Source organism: Bombina bombina, chromosome 3, assembly GCF_027579735.1.
Source record: "Bombina bombina isolate aBomBom1 chromosome 3, aBomBom1.pri, whole genome shotgun sequence".
In the NCBI taxonomy this organism is placed as follows: Eukaryota; Metazoa; Chordata; class Amphibia; order Anura; family Bombinatoridae; genus Bombina; species Bombina bombina.
This window is the reverse complement of record NC_069501.1, coordinates 1,025,249,711-1,025,272,233: the sequence shown is the minus strand read 5'-3', so window position 1 is coordinate 1,025,272,233 and position 22,523 is coordinate 1,025,249,711. Positions and strand designations below refer to the sequence as shown.

General features: G+C 38.9%; 1 protein-coding gene across 1 annotated transcript in view; it reads right to left on the bottom strand.

Annotated features, from left to right (window-relative positions):
• EEF1AKMT3 (EEF1A lysine methyltransferase 3) overlaps positions 1–15,007 on the bottom strand; it is a 30,457-nt gene extending 15,450 nt beyond the window's left edge. The window contains exons 1-2 of the mRNA XM_053704992.1: positions 14,591–15,007; positions 5,791–5,902 (exon numbers count right to left, since the gene is read on the bottom strand). Coding sequence (XP_053560967.1) covers positions 5,791–5,902; positions 14,591–14,770 — 292 coding nt within the window. The 5' untranslated portion in view covers positions 14,771–15,007. The remainder of the gene's footprint in view (positions 1–5,790; positions 5,903–14,590) is intronic.
• Positions 15,008–22,523: the final 7,516 nt, after the last annotated feature.

Sequence of the window (22,523 nt, the reverse complement as noted above, 5' to 3'; positions counted from 1 at the left end):
ACCATATACCCTTTTGGGACAGCCTTCCCCTCATGAGTAATAGAGTTTGGGTTCTAGGAGGCCTCCCCTCACTTACAGGTTAGCTTTACTTTGTTTTATTCTGTTGCACAGACTTCTTTGTATTGTTTGTTATATAAGCTTGTAACGTTTAAGTTTCCCTTCCAACCTTATTGACACATCCTTAAATCCGGTTGAGTGCCTTACCTATACACTAGCTGCAAAGTGTTGGTATGCTCAGAAATGTTAACAATTTACAATATATAGCTCTCTAGCAGAATAAGTATGATGTTTTAGTACAGGTTGTTATGTTCAAAACTATACTATTATAGCCAATTTTTGATTAAAGCTAAGGTCTCTCCAAGCCTATATTATCATCACAATGGGTTATTATGCCCACCCTAAAAAGGGAAATACAGCCATTGCTCTATTAGAGGTGCCCTAGATTAATATCTCAGTTTCATGACTATTTATTTATGCTACAAGTATTGGGATACAAGCTATGAGATTCTTCATATGTCTGAATTTTATTACCTTGCTTTAGATATAGTATAGTTCACCCTTTTGATGTTTGCAGCTTTAGGGTTTTCTGGACTTCTATATAAATATGTAACCCCTTCTATACTATATATCACAGTGTTGCATGGTTGCACAAATAGGTTGAGTCTATTTATTTATCACGGGACTTCTTACATATTCGGATACATCATGTCAACTGGCCTCGTGTACACCAGGCAATAATACAGAAGACTCTGTAATGTTTTTATATATTGCATATTGAGATTCATAATAGATAGCTATATATATCCTTTGTAATCCTGTGTTTCAAGAGGGGGAAATTTTGCTACATACTTGTTTTCCCTGTTCTCTTACCCTTCACCTGCCTAATGAAGAACCCAGGAGAGTACTTTATATTTATAGAACTAATTTATGTTATGCTATTTTCAGTATGTGAGATTATTTTCACCCTTTGTGTTCCATAATCGTGAGGGCATTGGTATATTATATGGTGTCTATCTCTGGATATTTATTACTATACTATCTTAAGGGTTAAGCATGGTTCTGCTCATAACATCTGTACCATTTAATTGTTCTCCAGTCTAATATCTTAACTAGCTCTGCCACTCCCTCCCTCCCTTCCCCCCCCCCCCCCTTGTCTCATCTAGAGCGGCTTTTGCCCGCTGAAATTCCCTCCCCCCCAAAAAAAGATCCATACTGCCAACTCCCCCTTTTGCCTCAATTTCTTTTCTTTTGTTTAGAGAATTTAGTTTATGTTTCCCACTGCAAAGCGGGGACCATTCTTATTCCTCTTAGAATATATAAAAAAAAAAAAAAAAGAGGTTCTGTTCCACCCTATATAAGTCTTCTGGACGTACCAGTTCAATTTCTTTTAGACTATTACTCCCACCTACTAGTTCTTTATGGTAGATTAGTATATCCTATCACAGACTGGTAGAATAGATGACTAAGTCATAAGCTCTATAGGCACTATGTCCATACTGTTTCAAAGTTTTTCAGAATATCTACCTAGAATTATAATAGACTCGTCTTTCTATTATATCTATATGTTAAGAATGTATGTTTTACTGGAATTATTATCTTTGGGTGTCTTTATCTGTAACATCTTATACAACCTCAATAAAAAAAAAAAAGTCTTAAAATGACATGCTCTATCCGAATCATGCAAGTTTAATTTAAACTTTTCTATTCCTTTTAACGCATATTCAAATGGAAGACTCATCTATAGGGATTGCTTTGTTGTGAGTTTGAGCTTTCATATTTTAGCCAATATTATGAACACCCTTTTCATGCAGGTTTTAAGGTAGTGCACAGGAAACTGTTTCCACTTGTTTGCAAAATATGGCTGAATTTCGCCCTTGCAGCAGCTCGCTTAGATTGGGATTTGTGCACAAGTATGTAACCGACTTTAGCTAGCAGTGGCCAACTTGTATGGCACAGAAAGGGATTATTGGGTAAGGCTGATATTGGCTCACTTCTGATTTAAAGGGGCAGGAAACCCCAAAAATGTTCTCTCATGATTTGGATAGAACATAGAAAAAAAAAAAAAAAAAAAAAAGTACACCTTTGCAATTTACTTCCATTATCAAATTTGCTTCATTCTCCTGTTATCCCTTGCTGAAGGAACAGCATTGCACTACTGGCAGCAAGATGAACACATCTATTTAGCCAAACACACAAGAAACAAAATGTGTGCAGGAACCAATCAGCAGCTAGCTCCCACTAGTGTAGGATATATGCGTATTCTTTTTCAACAAGGGAAACCAAGAGAACAAATCACATTTGAAAATAGAAGTGAATTTAAAATAACATGCGCTATCTGAATCATGCAATTCATTTTTAATTTGACTTTCCTATCCCTTTAAAGATGCAGGTAGCAAAAACGCCACAAAGTTACATGTCCATGCTGTAACGGATTTTTTTTTCTCAACAAAATTTTTATTGGTTTTTCAACTAATCAATAAATACAACACCTGTACGAGTAAACGTACAACAAATTCAAAGACACTGAAATATAGAGGAAGGCAATACAAAAATTGACGAAAACTCTTAACAAGTAGAGTTGCCAAGGGGGAGGGTGGGGGGGGGGGGGAAGGGGAGCATTGGGAGGAGTCCCCATAGGGAGGCAATCCAACTAGGTTTATTGGGGGAGGGGCAGGAGGCCTATGTCTCAAAGCTGGGGAGCCAAGATGTGTCAAACCTACTCTTCCAGTCGGACCACGCTAGTTCGAAGAAATCAGATCTACCTGACGTATAATAAATATTCTTCTCCATGGAGTATATGTAAGCCATTGTTAATACAATGTCCGACCAGATCTCGCTATATTTAATTTAACCGCAGAGAATAGGAAAATACTTAGGGTACCATAGTGTTTGGAAAGTTTACACGTACCTAAATGGAATAGGGCCGTCTCAGGGGTTCTGGAAAGGCTGATACCTAAGTTAGCAAGCGTTGCGAAGCATTGATTCCAAATGGGCCTGAGCTTAGGACAGCTCCACCAAATATGAGCAATCTCTCCAACATACCAGGGAGGCCTTAGGAAAGATTTCAGCAAGTCGAGCCGGGACATAGTACCAATGTGTGAGTAACTTTATGTAAGTTTCATATATGGTGATGCAGTGGAGGGTTTTTTTGTAAGTAAGAGTGTACGCTGCCACTCCTCCCCAGGAGCTGAAAAATCTAGCCTCCGCTCCCATTTTTTGAATGTGTTGGGCTTTATCAGCAGGTATTGCCCCTTCCATGAGAGTGTAGTGCAGGGATAGAAGTTTACTAAGTCTAAGCCCCAGCCGCCACCTGGATTCCCAAACCGTAAGTTGCCGGGAAGGCTTGAAACCCCAGCCGGACAGAATGTAACAGATTTTTAATTCATCAAATTGTCAAAATGTATTACAGTAAGACTCACAATACTAAGAAAAGACTTTTATATAAGTTTGTAGTGAGCAGGTATCTGTTTTTTATAGTTTATTCACTCTAGCAAATATATATTCTTGCTCAATATCTTGAGTGCGAATTAGTGACACATATGACAGAGACCAGCAATTTGACTGCCTGATTTGGTTGATAAAAGTGCAAGGTATCTGAAGCAGTATGAAAAATTACTTGGAGGGAGCCTAAAATTGTAGTTCTGGCTACAAACATTTTTTTGAGTCTTCTACAAATGACTCCTAAAAATGGATGACTGGCTCCTAAATTTTATATAGGTTTTCAACCCGTAATGCACTACACTACACTACATTGCCCTGCAAAAATGTGTTACTGTGTGATTTCTCTTTTTATTTGATAATCAGGCCGTTAGGAACCAGGCAGACTATTAAAGAGCAGGGAAAAGGTGCATTTTTAAAAAGGGACAGTACACTGTAAAAATGTTTTTCCATGAATGTATTTTCAATGATTTGTTAAACAAGCTGCAGGGTATAAACTGTATGAGAAATTGTATTTTCAGGTTTATTTGTGTATATGAATTAGCTGGTTTTGTGCTTTTAAACCACAGCCTATTGCAATGGGTTGAGCTTGCAGGTAATATCAGATCTCTTTATGTTATCACTTTGTGTACACACACTTGCTTCCTTCTCTTATATTTGTCTGAAAGACCAAAGCTCAATACTTTGAGAGAACAATTGAAAATTATAATTGTTACTTAAACTATTCTGCACCCCACTAGGAGTGTAATTTATTCTGCTGGTTGTGTTTACATAGGCATGTCAATAACCTAGACTGCAGTATAGAAACTTTCAGTATAGGTGGGGTTACCACAGGCTAAATCAGCTATTTCAAATTCCGAAATAAGGGTAAAGAAGCTAAATGTAAACAATGTAATACGCTCCAGCATGGATCATTGGGAACAATTTAAAAAAAGGGTGAACATTTTTGTGTAAACTGTCCCTTTAAGTAGTTTTTATGAAGCCCTACAACATTGATGCCAGAAAATGTTTCACACACTTATATGTGACACTCCAGACAGACAGAATCTTAACATATTTTCTATTTAAAATAAATCATAATCTAAAGGTTATTCATCTTGAAATATAGATTACATTGCCGTTTATTCATAGCAGTAATGCTTAATTTTTGGGGTAAATTAATTCCATTAATCCATTTACAATGTCATGCGCTTCTATCAGATTATTTGGGGCATTTTTGCAATCTTGACGATATTACCACATACTATTGGTTTTGTAGTTCTCAAAACGTCAAATTTGTGTCTGCAGAAATAACATGCCCCTTCTTCATAGTAAAAATTTTACAAAACATACAGAGTTGAGAAATAAGAATAAGAAAATGTTTGGGCTTCAGAGAGCACAACATTTTCAGATTTACTTCTATTATCAAATTTGCTTCATTTTCGGTATCCTTTGTTGAAGGAGTTCTACTGGGCCTAGCTGAACACATTGGGCGAGACAGTGACAAGCAGTTGTAAAATTGTTAAAAACTGCATGTCCTTTCTGATTCATCAAAGTTTAATTTTGACTTTAATGTTCCTTTAAAGGGACATAAAACCCACATTTTTTCCTTTCATGATTTAGAAAGAACATATAATTATAAACAACTTTCTAATTTACTTCTCTTATCTAATTTGCTTTATTCTCTAGATATGCTTAGTAGCTGTTGATTGGTAGCTGCACACAATGTGCATTGCTATTTCTTCATTAAAGGATATCTAAAGAATGAAGCAAATTAGATAATAGAAGTAAATTGGAATGCTGTTTAAAATTGTATTCTCTACCTTAATTATGAAATAATTTTGGGGGGTAAAGTGTCTCTTTAATGCCATTGCTCCCCTGCAAATCTATGTATACAGAATCAACCCATACTAAGATTCAAGACACTCACTGAATAGAAGATTGTTTTGAGCGGAATAGATCTGCACAAGACCTAAAATGTGAGGAGGGAGGGGCAAGCATTAAAAATGAAATATAACGTTAATGTATTTAAATTGTTATTAGGGTAATGGTTATTTTTCTCTCTTTATTTAAACTAAACTCTTTAAATTGTTATTGAGGTAATCATTTTTCTCCTTCCAATAAAGTACAGCTGAAATGTTGATCAAATATGAAATGATAAACCTATTAAAAACTGGAGAATGTTCACCTCCCAATAATTCAATTATCTATCTATGCCTATCCAATTACATAAAACCATTATTCTAACAATGAAAACCATGATATAAATCAATCTTAGATTCAAATCAAATCCACCCTATCCAAAATGTTACTTTTCTTTGCAAATATTTTAAATGTTTGAAACAATTCTATGCAATTTGCAGATTTACATACCCAGCAAGGAAGCCAGAATGCCCACAATACCAGTTCCAGCACCAAGTTCAAGAACTTTTTTCTCCTTAAAATTTAGTTTCTGTTCTTCAAAATAACCACAAAGTTCCAATGCCTATAATGAAAGAGGGAGAGGCTGTTTAATTCACATTCTTAGGCCATTACAAAAATAAAAAACAAAATTTATGCTTACCTGATAAATTACTTTCTCCAACGGTGTGTCCGGTCTACGGCGTCATCCTTACTTGTGGGATATTCTCTTCCCCAACAGGAAATGGCAAAGAGTCCCAGCAAAGCTGGTCACATGATCCCTCCTAGGCTCCGCCCACCCCAGTCATTCGACCGACGAACAGGAGGAAATATATATAGGAGAAATCATATGATACCGTGGTGACTGTAGTTAGAGAAAATAATTCATCAGACCTGATTAAAAAAACCAGGGCGGGCCGTGGACCGGACACACCGTTGGAGAAAGTAATTTATCAGGTAAGCATAAATTCTGTTTTCTCCAACATTGGTGTGTCCGGTCCACGGCGTCATCCTTACTTGTGGGAACCAATACCAAAGCTTTAGGACACGGATGAAGGGAGGGAGCAAATCAGGTTACCTAAACGGAAGGTACCACAGCTTGCAAAACCTTTCTCCCAAAAATAGCCTCCGAAGAAGCAAAAGTATCAAATTTGTAAAATTTGGCAAAAGTGTGCAGTGAAGACCAAGTCGCTGCCTTACATATCTGGTCAACAGAAGCCTCGTTCTTGAAGGCCCATGTGGAAGCCACAGCCCTAGTGGAGTGAGCTGTGATTCTTTCAGGAGGCTGCCGTCCGGCAGTCTCATAAGCCAATCGGATAATGCTTTTAAGCCAAAAGGAAAGAGAGGTAGAAGTCGCTTTTTGACCTCTCCTTTTACCAGAATAAACAACAAACAAGGAAGATGTTTGTCTGAAATCTTTAGTAGCCTCTAAATAGAATTTTAGAGCACGGACTACGTCCAAATTGTGTAACAAACGTTCCTTCTTTGAAACTGGATTCGGACACAAAGAAGGTACAACTATCTCCTGGTTAATATTTTTGTTGGAAACAACTTTCGGAAGAAAACCAGGCTTAGTACGCAAAACCACCTTATCTGCATGGAACACCAGATAAGGAGGAGAACACTGCAGAGCAGATAACTCTGAAACTCTTCTAGAAGAAGAAATTGCAACCAAAAACAAAACTTTCCAAGATAATAACTTAATATCTACGGAATGTAAGGGTTCAAACGGAACCCCTTGAAGAACTGAAAGAACTAGATTTAGACTCCAGGGAGGAGTCAAAGGTCTGTAAACAGGCTTGATCCTAACCAGAGCCTGAACAAATGCTTGAACATCTGGCACAGCTGCCAGTCTTTTGTGAAGTAAAACAGATAAAGCAGAGATCTGTCCCTTCAGAGAACTTGCAGATAATCCTTTCTCCAAACCTTCTTGTAGAAAGGATAGAATCTTAGGAATTTTTATCTTGTTCCATGGGAATCCTTTAGATTCACACCAACAGATATATTTTTTCCATATTTTATGGTAAATTTTTCTAGTTACAGGCTTTCTAGCCTGAATCAGAGTATCTATTACAGAATCTGAAAACTCACGCTTTGATAAAATCAAGCTTTCAATCTCCAAGCCGTCAGTTGGAGGGAAACCAGATTCGGATGTTCGAATGGACCCTGAACAAGAAGGTCCTGTCTCAAAGGTAGCTTCCATGGTGGAGCCGATGACATATTCACCAGGTCTGCATACCAAGTCCTGCGTGGCCATGCAGGAGCTATCAAGATCACCGAGGCCCTCTCCTGATTGATCCTGGCTACCAGCCTGGGGATGAGAGGAAACGGTGGGAATACATAAGCTAGGTTGAAGGTCCAAGGTGCTACTAGTGCATCTACTAGGGTCGCCTTGGGATCCCTGGATCTGGACCCGTAGCAAGGAACCTTGAAGTTCTGACGAGACGCCATCAGATCCATGTCTGGAATGCCCCATAATTGAGTTATTTGGGCAAAGATTTCCGGATGGAGTTCCCACTCCCCCGGATGGAATGTCTGACGACTCAGAAAATCCGCTTCCCAATTTTCCACTCCTGGGATGTGGATCGCAGACAAGTGGCAGGAGTGATCCTCCGCCCATTGAATTATCTTGGTCACTTCTTTCATCGCCAGGGAAGTCCTTGTTCCCCCCTGATGATTGATATATGCAACGGTCGTCATGTTGTCTGACTGAAACCTTAAGAATTTGGCCTTTGCTAGTTGAGGCCAAGCTCTGAGAGCATTGAATATCGCTCTCAGTTCCAGAATGTTTATCGGGAGAAGAGACTCTTCCCGAGACCATAGACCCTGAGCTTTCAGGGATTCCCAGACCGCGCCCCAGCCCACTAGGCTGGCGTCGGTCGTGACAATGACCCACTCTGGTCTGCGGAAGCTCATTCCCTGTGACAGATTGTCCAGGGTCAGCCACCAACGGAGTGAATCTCTGGTCTTTTGATCTACTTGAATCGTCGGAGACAAGTCTGTATAATCCCCATTCCACTGTCTGAGCATGCACAATTGTAATGGTCTTAGATGAATTCGTGCAAAAGGAACTATGTCCATTGTTGCAACCATCAATCCTATTACTTCCATGCACTGCGCTATGGAAGGACGAGGAACAGAATGAAGTACTTGACAAGAGCTTAGAAGTTTTGATTTTCTGACCTCTGTCAGAAAAATCCTCATTTCTAAGGAATCTATTATTGTTCCCAAGAAGGGAACTCTTGTTGACGGGGACAGAGAACTTTTTTCTTTGTTCACCTTCCATCCGTGAGATCTGAGAAAGGCTAGGACGATGTCCGTATGAGCCTTTGCTTTTGACAGGGACGACGCTTGAATCAGGATGTCGTCCAAGTAAGGTACTACTGCAATGCCCCTTGGTCTTAGAACCGCTAGAAGGGACCCTAGTACCTTTGTGAAAATCCTTGGAGCAGTGGCTAATCCAAATGGAAGTGCCACAAACTGGTAATGCTTGTCCAGAAAAGCGAACCTTAGGAACTGATGATGTTCCTTGTGGATAGGAATATGTAGGTACGCATCCTTTAAATCCACGGTAGTCATAAATTGATTTTCCTGGATAGTAGGTAGGATCGTTCGAATAGTTTCCATTTTGAACGATGGTACCCTGAGAAATTTGTTTAGGATCTTTAGATCCAAAATTGGTCTGAATGTTCCCTCTTTTTTGGGAACTATGAACAGATTGGAATAAAATCCCATTCCTTGTTCTCTTATTGGAACTGGATGTATCACTCCCATCTTTAACAGGTCTTCTACACAATGTAAGAATGCCTGTCTCTTTATTTGGTTTGAAGATAATTGAGACCTGTAGAACCTTCCCCTTGGGGGTAGTTCCTTGAATTCCAGGAGATAACCTTGAGAAACTATTTCTAGCGCCCAAGGATCCTGAACATCTCTTGCCCAAGCCTGAGCAAAGAGAGAAAGTCTGCCCCCCACTAGATCCGGTCCCGGATCGGGTGCTATCCCTTCATGCTGTTTTGGTAGCAGTGGTAGGCTTCTTGGCCTGCTTACCCTTGTTCCAGCCTTGCATTGGTTTCCAGGCTGGTTTGGGTTGTGAAGTATTACCCTCTTGCTTAGAGGATACAGAATTAGAGACTGGTCCGTTTCTGCGAAAGGGACGAAAATTAGGCTTATTATTAGCCTTAAAAGACCTATCCTGTGGGAGGGCGTGGCCCTTTCCCCCAGTGATGTCAGAAATAATCTCTTTCAAATCAGGTCCAAATAATGTTTTACCTTTGAAAGGAATGTTAAGCAATTTTGTCTTGGAAGACACATCCGCTGACCAAGACTTTAGCCAAAGCACTCTGCGCGCCACGACAGCAAACCCTGAATTTTTCGCCGCTAATCTAGCTAATTGCAAAGCGGCATCTAAAACAAAAGAGTTAGCCAATTTAAGTGCTTGAACTCTGTCCATAACCTCCTCATACGAAGATTCTTTACTGAGCGATTTTTCTAGTTCCTCGAACCAGAAACACGCTGCCGTAGTGACAGGAACAATGCATGAAATTGGTTGTAGAAGGTAACCTTGCTGTACAAAAATCTTTTTAAGGAAACCCTCTAATTTCTTATCCATAGGATCTTTGAAAGCACAACTATCTTCGATAGGAATAGTAGTGCGTTTGTTTAGAGTAGAAACCGCCCCCTCGACCTTGGGGACTGTCTGCCATAAGTCCTTTCTGGGGTCGACTATAGGAAATAATTTCTTAAATATAGGGGGGGGAACAAAAGGTATGCCGGGCCTTTCCCACTCTTTATTTACTATGTCCGCCACCCGCTTGGGTATAGGAAAAGCGTTGGGGGGCACCGGAACCTCTAGGAACTTGTCCATCTTACATAATTTCTCTGGAATGACCAAATTGTCACAATCATCCAGAGTAGATAACACCTCCTTAAGTAGTGCGCGGAGATGTTCTAATTTAAATTTAAATGTCACAACATCAGGTTCAGCTTGATGAGAAATTTTTCCTGAATCTGAAATTTCTCCATCAGACAAAACCTCCCTCATGGCCCCTTGAGATTGGTGTGAGGGTATGTCAGAACAGTTATCATCAGCGTCCTCTTGCTCTTCAGTGTTTAAAACAGAGCAATCGCGCTTTCTCTGATAAGTAGGCATTTTGGAAAAAAGATTTGCTATGGAGTTATCCATTACAGCCATTAATTGTTGCATGGTAATAAGTATTGGCGCACTAGATGTACTAGGGGCCTCCTGTGTGGGCATAACTGGTGTAGACACAGTAGGGGATGATGTAGTATCATGTTTACTCCCCTCATTTGAGGAATCATCTTGGGCAATATCATTATCTGTTGCATTACTGTCCTTACTTTGTTTGGACACTATGGCACAATTATCACATAAATTTAAATGGGGAGACACATTGGCTTTCATACATATAGAACATAGCTTATCTGATGGTACAGACATGTTAAACAGGCTTAAACTTGTCAACAAAGCACAAAAAACGTTTTAAAATAAAACCGTTACTGTCACTTTAAATTTCAAACTGAAAACACTTTATTACTGAATATGTGAAAAAGTATGAAGGAATTGTTCAAAATTCACCAAAATTTCACCACAGTGTCTTAAAGCATTAAAAGTATTGCACACCAAATTTCAGAGCTTTAACCCTTAAATTAACGGAACCGGAGCAGTTTTTACATTTAACCCCTATACAGTCCCAGAATGAGGCTCTGTCTATAACTAGAAAGGCCCCCATCTGAAAAGGGTGTCCAACACAGTGCCTGCCGTTTTTCTAAACGTTCCCCAAGATTATAATACCAATAATTAGTTAGAATCTGCATAATATGCCTAGTAAAGCAATTGTTTTAGCCCAGAAAAATGTCTACCAGTTTTGAAGCCCTTTTTGAAGCCCTTTATTCTTTTATGTTTAACTAAGAAAATGGCTTACCGGTCCCCATGAGGGGAAATGACAGCCTTCCAGCATTACATGGTCTTGTTAGAAATATGGCTAGTCATACCTTAAGCAGAAAAGACTGCTAACTGTTTCCCCCAACTGAAGTTACTTCATCTCAACAGTCCTGTGTGGAAACAGCAATCGATTTTAGTTACTGTCTGCTAAAATCATCTTCCTCTTACAAACAGAAATCTTCATCCTTTTCTGTTTCAGAGTAAATAGTACATACCAGCACTATTTTAAAATAACTAACACTTGATAGAAGAATAAAACTATATTTAAACACCAAAAAAACTCTTAACCATCTCCGTGGAGATGTTGCCTGTGCAACGGCAAAGAGAATGACTGGGGTGGGCGGAGCCTAGGAGGGATCATGTGACCAGCTTTGCTGGGACTCTTTGCCATTTCCTGTTGGGGAAGAGAATATCTCACAAGTAAGGATGACGCCGTGGACCGGACACACCAATGTTGGAGAAAGTAAACAGATAATTAAGGCAGGGACGACAAATCTGTTTAAAATTTAGGAGAATAAAATATTTTTAGGAGCCAGACAAACTGTTAGGGGCTAGAAAGTGGTATTTGTATATAGATATATGGAGAATAACCCAAAAAGTTAGCAATCAGGGGTGGAATTCTAAGAGCCAGTGCCTCCCCGATTCCTGGGTTTGTCAAGCCTTGACTTAAAGGGATGTTTTGTGAAACTCTAGGATTTACCAGTGGAACAAATAAAAGGGACTTCTAGTCATGAAGTATAAAAATATATCATGCTGAAAGTTCCTTTATTTGTTTAAAGCGCTCGCTCTGCTGAGAACCTCAGGCAGCCCACGGCAAAACGCTATGTTGCTGAAAGGTGACATTTCTACCTCTCAGCCAACAGCCGTGTGGGCTATCCGGCTTGGCGTCAGTTGGAGCACATGGCTATTTGCTAAGAGGTGGAAACGTTACCTCAAAAGCAACATAGCGTTCTGCTGTGGGCTGCCTGAGCAGCTCAGTACGGGGAACGCTTCAGACAAATAAAGGAACTTTCAGCATGAAGTATTTTATACTTCATAACTGAAAGTCCACTTTATTTGTTCCAATTGTAGATCCTAGTGATTTACCATCCCTTTAAAAAGGTAAATTTTTAAAACCCTGACCATATTATTAAAGCTTAAAATCTTCACATACAGCAGGTAAAGCAGGGTTTGGGAGCACCTTTAAGCCAAGACATCTAGATGTTCATGGTAAACAGAACATGTGTAATTATTTCCTCAGAATTCTCATTAAATACTTTCCCGTTTCTTCAGTTAGCATTAGCTCACTTTCGGCTAATTACGTGTTTTGCATTACTGTTTAACCAGGGGTCAAGTTGGGCGGGAACACATGGGAACAGAGTTCCTGCACTATTTTTCAGGAGGAACTAAGTTCCCTCTGGACAGAGAAAAAACTTTTTTAGTAAACACTGCAGCTGCTGGTGGGAGGAGCTGAAGCACAGTCTGATTAGAGGGATAGTGGGATCCTCTAGTAATGGACAGTAACACTTCCTACAATACACTTAATGCAAGCCCGTTAGCGGTCCTGCTGTGTGATCACCCGCACTGTGTGGAACATATGGTACTTACATTTCTGTGCAGCCTGTGGGTTTATTTAGCTCCCCTCAGCAGAAATAGGACTATTCCACCTTAAGTGGGTGAGACTCTGTGACAGAGAAGGAGGCTCAAGCCCAAAAGGTACATTAAACCCATCATTGGAATGAATTTGCTGTCATTAACCAATGTGTATAGATTATATACATATAACTACAGTGTGTGTGTATAAAACAATATTAATTGTGAGGGAGATGGAAGTTTTGGTGAGTTCCCACACTTTTTTGTTAATTAATTGTATAGTAGATACTATAAATACCTGTGTTAGGGTCTGTTTGTGTATTGTTTGTAAAATAGAACAAAACAAACAGTGACATTTTCAAAATCCCATGATTCCACTTTAGAGTGAAGGAAAAGTTGTGGCTCTCGGATCATTCATTTATGTAGTCTATGCGCTAATATATGAAAATCGCTAACTTAATAATAAAAAATAAAAAAATGGAAAATTAGACTTTTTAACCAGCATACATTGAAATCTTAGAAGCCCAAATGCTGCAGTTCAAATATTTATTGTACACAGAATATAATACTCAGAAAATGCTGTGAGCAAACCAAACACAGGAGGTAACGAGGAGAAGTCGGTTAAGGAACACGAAACCCAACATTTTACTTTCTTGAATCAGACAGAGTATATCATTTTAAACATGACGCACTCACTGAGACAGAATAGCTAGAAAAACTTCTGTGCTTGTCCACAAGGCCAGTGCATTTATACAATTTACTTATATCATCAAATGTGCTTTGTTCTCAAAGTATTCTTTGTTGAAGAACATACCAAGGTAGGCACAGGAGCAGCAATGCACTACTAGGAGGTAGCTGGAGATAGGTGACTGAACATATGTCTTTTCTCATTGGCTCATCCTATGTGTTCAGGTAGCTCCCAGTAGTGCATTGCTCTTCACTCAAAGGATACTAAGTAAATGAAGCAAAATTGATCATAGAAGTAAAGGTGAAAAGTTCTTTTAAACTGAATCATAAAAAAAACATTTTGGGTTTCATGTCCCTGTAGAAATGGCTAAACACTGTCATTCTGTTGACAAAATCTGGATTGTTTTGCAGTTCATTATCTGATAACATTTACTGAAGCCAACTGGGAACAGATAGTGCACGTGTGCTGCTAATTCTTGGAATTTGAAAAAAAAAACAAAAAAAAACAACAACTTAGTTTTCAAAGTCTATTTGCAGAAAAGGGTGAAAAATAATGAAAGTTTATTGCAAAGGTGTTTACCACACTTTATTACAAATGTTGTATTGTAATCTGAAGGTGTTTACAGTACCTTAAAAAATAAAGGCTTCTGATATGTGCCTTGTGATTTTTTCAGGTGTTAAGTCAAAGCTTTTGAACAGTTTGTTCTGCAATGCTTTTAAACCACTGTTTGTTTTTAAAGAGGAAATTAACGAGTTAAAAAAAACACAGTGAGCATGTAGGCTGGTAAAATTTGTACAAAATACATAAGTCTAACATAAAGAAGCCTAAAGTCAGAGCAAATTATGTTAGCTATTTATTTTCCATGCTGCATGGAGTGTGTGCAGCCCTCAGGAACACTAAAAGCCACGTTGCCTTACTGATCTCGTATTAACACCTTAAATGCTACAATACAAGGCTCATCAGATGCCAATAAGACAGATAGACGAGCCCCACATGTACTCTAACCTAATAAACAGAAAAGTAAATAATATATGTATATACAAAGTACTCACTGCGTCCCACACGGGCGCTGCCACCCCGAGGTTGGCGCCATAGTGCTGGGTAATACGCAGTTCCTGACCGCAGAACACGTAGTGGCTTTCCTCTGTGTAGGTTTCAGAGAAAAGGGAGCTCACTTCTTGCGGCAGAACCTCGCTCAGTTCCCTCAGCGCATCCTCATCTTCCCCAGGCATAGTTACACAGCCTGTCACTCACTGGCCTCAGCTGTAATCGCTTAGGAGGGGGCACCGGATTGCACTAAAATACCATTTCCTGCCAGTACAAAAGCAGACTGAATGCATGGGCTCCCTGCGTAAAGAAAGGGTCATACAGGTGGATCATGAGCATGGGATCATCTGAAGACAAAAGAGGAGGGTCCCATAAGTCCCAGATGGGGGAAGTGGTTTGTATAGCAACAAGCTGTGGGAGAAGGGAAGGGGTGGGGTAAGGCATAAGGCCAAAGGAGTCTAGCTGCAGACTGGAGCTCCACTTTAAACAGGAAACATGTGACCTCCACTTAAAGTTTTTTTTTTTTTTTAATCAACTTTAATGTAACAAACAACCTATAGACAATCATTCTGAAAACTAAACATTTTGCAGCTTTCTTGCTCTTAATGTTCACTCACAGTGGTTTATGCTGATTTTTATTTATAAGGTAACGACTGTGAAGGAACATTAAAGGGACATTATGCACTCATTTTTTCTTTGCAGAAATGTTTTGTAGACAATCTATTTATATAGCCCATAAAGTTTTTTGTTTTTTTATGTATAGTTTTGCTTATTTTTAAATAACATTGCTCTGATTTGCAGACTCCTAACCAAGCACCAAAGTTTTATGAGAATACCGTCAGCTACCTACTACATCTTGCTCCTGTTTGTGTAAAGGGTCTCTTCATATGCAAAAGAAGGGGGAGGGTCTTATTTGCCACTTGCAGTGGGTGTTTCAGTGACTTTTCGGCGCAAGCAAGGGAACCCGCGCCGCCCGTAGTTTCACCTCCAATATACCCCACCGGCAGTTGCTAAAGTACCGTAAGTCGGATAAACTATCGATGTCCAGAAATAAGCGTAAGTACAAATTTCTGGAGTCGCCAGTGACTTACGGCACTTTAGAAACTGCCGGCGCCTAAAAAAAACCTAAACTTTTAAATATCCCGTAACTGTCTAACACGCCTCCCAAAAATAGCCCGACACGTATACCCCTCTATCCGCAATCCCCCCTCTCACTCCTAACAATAAATGTATTAACCCCTAGACCGACAGCCCCCCACAACGCAATAAGCCTAATTATTAACCCCTAAACCGCCATAGCCCACACCGCAATAAACCTATCCTAGTATTAACCCCTAAACCGCCGCTCCCGGACCCCGCTGCCACCTATATTAAATGTATTACCCCCTAATCTGACCTCCCTACACCGCTGCCACCTATATTAAATATATTAACCCCTAATCTGACCCCCCTACACCGCCGCCACCTATATTAAATATATTAACCCCTAATCTGACCCCCCTACACTGCCGCCACCTATATTAAATATATTAACCCCTAATCTGATCCCCCTACACCGCCGCCACCTATATTAAATATATTAACCCCTAATCTGACCCCCTACACCACCACCACCTATATTAAATATATTAACCCCTAATCTGACCCCCCTACACCGCCGCCACCTACATAAAATGTATTACCCTCTAAACCTAAGTCTAACCCTAACACCCCCTAACTTAATTATTATTTAAATAAATCTAAATAATATTAATATTATTAACTACATTATTCCTATTTAAAACTAAATACATACCTATAAAATAAACCCTAAGAGAGCTACAATATAATTAATAATTACATTGTAGCTATTTTAGGGTTTATATTTATTTTACAGGTAACTTTGTATTTATTTTAACTAGGTACAATAGCTATTAAATAGTTAATAACTATTTAATAGCTACCTAGTTAAAATAATTACAAAATTACCTGTAAAATAAATCCTAACCTAATTTACAAATACACCTAACACTACACTATCAATAAATTAATTAAATAAACTACAATTATCTAAACTAAAATACAATTAAATAAACTAAACTATATTACAAAAAAACAAACACTAAATTACAAATAATAAAATTACACCTAATCTAAGCCCCCTAATAATATAAAAAAGCCCCCCAAGAGGGCCTTTTGCGGGGCATTGCCCCAAAGTAATCAGCTCTTTTACCTGTAAAAAAAAGAACAATCCCCCCCACATTACAACCCACCACCCACACACCCCTACTCTAAAACCCACCCGATCCCTCCTTAAAAAAACCTAAGTCTAACCCCCAAGTGGTCCTTACCTGTCCTGAAGACCGGCGGAGAAGGTCCTGTTCCAGGCGGTGAAGTCTTCTTCCAAGCGGCGACCTCTTCTTCTTCCAGGAACCAGCCGGCGCAGAGCGGAGGAGTTGAAGACCGATGACCGCCGAGCTAAAGACTGCCGACGCTGGAACTGAAGACCGCGGAGCCATGGAGCATGGAGGATACTCTATTAAAAATGGCGTCCCTTGAATTTCTATTGGCTGATTTGAGCCTTCAAATTCAAATCAGCCAATTGGATGAGAGCTACTGTAATTCTATTGGCTGATTTGAATAGCCAATAGAATAAGAGCTACTGTAATTCTATTGGCTGATTTGAATAGCCAATAGAATGTCAGTAGCTCTTATTCTATTGGCAATTCAAATCAGCCAATAGAATTACAGTAGCTCTCATCCGATTGGCTGATTTGAATTCTCAAATCAGCCAATAGGAATTCAAGGGACGCCATTTTTAATTGCGTACCTTGAATTCCTATTCAGTGTATGGCGGAGATCGTATGAAGAGGATCCTCCACGCTCCATGGCTCCGCGGTCTTCAGTTCCAGCGTCGCCGATCTTCAGTTCCAGCATCGCCGGTCTTCAGTTCCAGAGTTGACGGTCTTCAGCTCCGTGGTCATCGGTTTACAACTACTCCGCTCCACGCCGGCTGGTTCCTGGAAGAAGAGGTCGCCGCTTGGAAGAAGACTTCACCACCTGGAACAGGACCTTCTCCGCCGGTCTTCAGGACAGGTAAGGACCGCTTGGGGGTTAGACTTAGGTTTTTTTAAGGGGGGATCGGGTGGGTTTTAGAGTAGGGGTGTTGGTGGTGGGTTGTAATGTGGGGGGGATTGTTCTTTTTTTTACAGGTAAAAGAGCTGATTACTTTAGGGCAATGCCCCACAAAAGGCCCTTTTAAGGGCTGGTAATAGAGCTGATTACTTTGGGCAATGCCCCACAAATGGCCCTTTTAAGGGCTATTTGTAATTTAGTTTAGGGTAGGGAAATTTTATTATTTTGGGGGGCTTTTTTATTTTATTAGGGAGCTTAGATTAGGTGTAATTAGATTAAACTTCTTGTAATATTTTTTTATTTTTTGTAATTTAGTGTTTGGTTTTTTTTGTAATATAGTTTAGTTTATTTAATTGTATTTTAGTTTAGATAATTGTAGTTTATTTAATTAATTTATTGATAGTGTAGTGTTAGGTGTATTTGTAACTTAGGTTAGGATTTATTTTACAGTTAATTTTGTAATTATTTTAACTAGATAGCTATTAAATAGTTATTAACTATTTAAACTTTTAAAGCCGTTATGCCGTTCTTTTCCATCATAATTAGACTGGGCTTTAAAGCCGTTATGACGGAATAGAACGTCATAGCTAACGGCTGTCCTGAAGCCTTCTGACTTGATCACGGTCTAGGGGGCGTTCCTAGGGTTGTAGGGACGCCCCCCAGACACGATCCAATAATTTAAATCTTGCGATCGTGTGCATGATCGCGTGGTTTAAATTTGTCTATATCGGAGCAGTTGTTCTGATGTAGGCACTTTAGCCCTGACTCGAAAGGATTAATAGCTATTGTACCTAGTTAAAATAAATACAAAGTTATCTGTAAAATAAATATAAACCCTAAAATAGCTACAATGTAATTATTAATTACATTGTAGCTATATTAGGGTTTATTTTATAGGTAAGTATTTAGTTTTAAATATGAATAATTTAGTTAATAATATTAATAATATTTAGATTTATTTAAATAATAATTAAGTTAGGGGGTGTTAGGGTTAGATTTAGGTTTAGAGGTTAATATATTTAATATAGGTGGTGGCAGTGTAGGGGGGTCAGATTAGGGGGTAATATATTTAATATAGGTCGCGGCAGTGTAAGGGGGTCAGATTAGGGGGTAATATATTTAATATAGGTGGCGGCGGTGTAGGGGGGTCAGATTAGGGGGTAATATATTTAATATAGGTGGCAGCGGTGTAGGGGGGTCATATTAGGGGTTAATATATTTAATATAGGTGGCGGCGGTGTAGGGGGGTCAGATTAGAAAGTAATACATTTAATGTAGGTGGCGGTGGGGTCCGGGAGCGGCGGTTTAGGGGTTAAACACTTTATTAGGTATTGCGGTGGGGGATTGCGGTTGACAGGTAGATAGACATTGCGCATGCGTTAGGTGTTAGGTTTTATTTTGCAGGCATTTTAGGGAGTTACAGTGTTCCAATACTCAGCGCAAGGCTTGCTACGCCTGCATTTTGTGGCGAGGTGAAAATGGAGTAAGATTTCTCCATTTTCGCCATGTAAGTCCTTACTCTGTATATTTGATATCAAACTGCGCGTGTTTTGTATGTCAGTCTTTGGGCCAAAAAACTACGGGCGAAGGCAGAAATATACGAGCGTAACTTCTATGTTACGCCGTATATGTGATACCAAACCCGCACAAAATCTGGTGTCGGCGGCTTCTGCGGGCGACTCCGCATATCGGATGGGGCACAAAATATCTAGCATTATTTTTATTTTATTTAAAATAATACACTTACCAAAAACCTAAACAAACACATTTTATAAAAAAAATCTTATATTGCAATAAACAGATGGCAAACATGGCATAATTTTGATTGTTTTGAATAAGTATCTGATATTATAAGAGGGTTAAAACCCTTTGCGCCACATTTATTTGTGGAAATATACAAGGCGTGAGCCTCTTCATGGGACAGACATATTATCAGCCTTGTCCAAAGCTCTTTATGGCAAACAAATTTGTGCCAACCTTGCCACTTCATATATTTGACCTTTTCTGAATAAGTAATTGGTATTTTAAAAGGGTTAAATTCTTTGGGTCACTCATTTCTGTGTTTTTATATACAGGGCTTTAACCCCATTTATAAAATAGACATATTTTCAGCCTGACCCAATGCTTTTTAAGGCAAACAGTCTGGTGCCATCCTTGACACTTTTTACCTTTTCTGAATAAGTAACTGGTATTTTAAAACGGTTAAAATCCTTTGGGCCACTAATTTTTGTGTGGATAAATACACAGGGTGAAGCCCTTCATAGGATAAGCATGTTTTTAGCCTGGCCCAATGCTTTTTATAGCAAACAAACTTGTGCCAAATTTGTCATCTCATATATTTTACCTTTTTCTAAATAAGTGGTAATTTGAAAGGGTTAAAATCCTTTGTGGCACTCATTTATGTGTGGAATATACAAGGCACGAACCCTTCATAGGACAGACATGTTGTCAACCTGGCCCAACGCTCTTGGTGAAACCCTTGCCACTTCATATATTTTACCTTTTCTGAATAAGTGGTATTTTAAAAGGGTTAAAATCCTGTGGGCCACTCAATTCTGTGTAAATATATGTACAGGGCATGAGCCCCTTTATAGCACAGACATGTTCTCAGCCAGGCCCAACGCTTTTTATGAAAAACAAACTGGTGTCGACCTTGTCAAATCACATATTTTACCTTTTCTAAATAAGTTACTGGTATTTTGAAAGGGTTTCTTTGCCATATAAATCTTTGGAACAGTCTGAAAACACTTGGATTGTATAAAGGGGCTCACACCCTATATAACCGCACAGAAATAAGTGGCCCAAAGGATTTTAACTGTTTTAAAATACTATTTACTTACTTAGAAAAGGTAAAATTTATAAAGTGGCAAGGTTGGCACCAGTTTATTTGCCATAAATAGCGTCAGGCCAGGCTGGGAACATGTCTCTCCTATGATGGGGCTCACGTTCTGTATATATCCACACAGAAATGAGTGGCCCAAAGTATTTTTACCCTTTCAAAATATCAGTTACTTATTCAGAAAAGGTAAAATGTATGAGATGGCCACGTTGGCACAAGATTGTTTGCTACAAAAAGCTTTAGGTCAGACTGAAAACATGTTTATCCTATGATGGGGCTCACACCCTGTATATATCCACACAGTAATGAGGGCTCAAATGATTTTAACCCTTTTAAAATATCTGATTCCTTATTTAGAAAAAGGTAAAATATATGAGGTGGCAAGGTTGTCACCCGTTTGCTTCAAAAAGCGTTGGCCCAGGGTGAGAACATGTTTATTCTATGAAGAGGTTCACACCTTGTATATATACACAAATAAGTGAGTGGTCTAAAGGATTTTAACCCTTTTAAAATACTAGTTACTTATTCAGAAATGTAAAAATATATGAGATGGCAACAGTTTGTTTGCTACAAAAAGGGTTGGCCCAGACTAAGAACATATTTATCCTATGAAGGGGCTCACTCCCTGTATATATCCACACAGTTAAAAGTTGGCCGAAGGATTTTAAGCCATTTGAAATGCCAGTTATTTATTTAGAAAAGGTCAAATATATGAAGTGGCAAGGTTGGCAATAGTTTTTTTTTGCCATAGAAACCATTGGACCAGGCTGAAAACATGTTTATCGTATGAAGGGCTTCACGCCGTGTATGTATCCACGCAGAAATGAATGGCCCAAAGGATTTTAACCCTTTTAAAATACCAGTTATTTATTCTGAAAATGTAAAATATATGAAGTGTTTATCAATGAGATAGGTATAGAACTGCCTTATTCATCAAATGATGGTTCCATCTATAGCCCATACAATCATATTCCTTAGGGGAGTGCAGGGGGTGCCCTAGTGGTTGGTATACAGTGTAATACTAAAGAAAAAGAAAAACACTATTTGGCCCACACTTAAACACATACGGCTAGATTACGAGTTTTGCGGTAAGAGCTGCTCGGTACTAACTTGCAAGTTATTGTCACCGCCTCACCTCCCTACAGCGCTGGTATTACAGGTTTGCAAAAACCCGGCGTTAGCAGGCAATATTGCAGCGTAAAGCAAAATTGAGCTCCAATATCAGCACTGCGGTGAGCTGCGGTAAGCTGGTTTTACGTGCTCGTGCATAATTTCCCCATAGACATCAATGGGGAGAGCCAGCTGAAAAAATGTCTAACACCTGCAATCAAGGAGCGTAAAGCTCCATAACGCAGCCCCATTGATTCCTAAGGGGAAACTAAATTTATGTTTACACCTAACACCCTAACATAAACTCCAAGTCTAAACACCCCTAATCTGCTGCCCCGACACCGCCAACACCTACATTACACTTATTAACCCCTAATCTTCCGGCCCCAACGTTGCCGCCACTATACTAAAGTTATTAACCCCTAACACTAACCCTATTCCTAACACCCACTAACTTTAATGTAATTAAAATAAATCTAAATAAAACCTACTATTAATAACAAAATAATTCCTATTTAAAACTAAATACTTACCTGTAAAATAATGCCTAAGCTAGCTACAATATAACTAATAGTTACATTGTAGCTATCTTAGGTTTTATTTTTATTTCACAGCTAAGTTTGTATTTATTTTAACTAGGTAGAATAGTTAGTAAATAGTTATTAATTATTTACTAACTACCTAGCTAAAATAAACACAAATTTACCTGTAAAATAAAACCTAACCTGAGTTACACTGAGTTACATTAACACACTACAATTAAATAAATGACATTTAGTAAATACAATTAACTAAATTACAAAAAAACCCCACTAAATTACACAAAATAAAAAAGAAATTTTCAAAATTTAAACTAATTACACCTAATATAATAG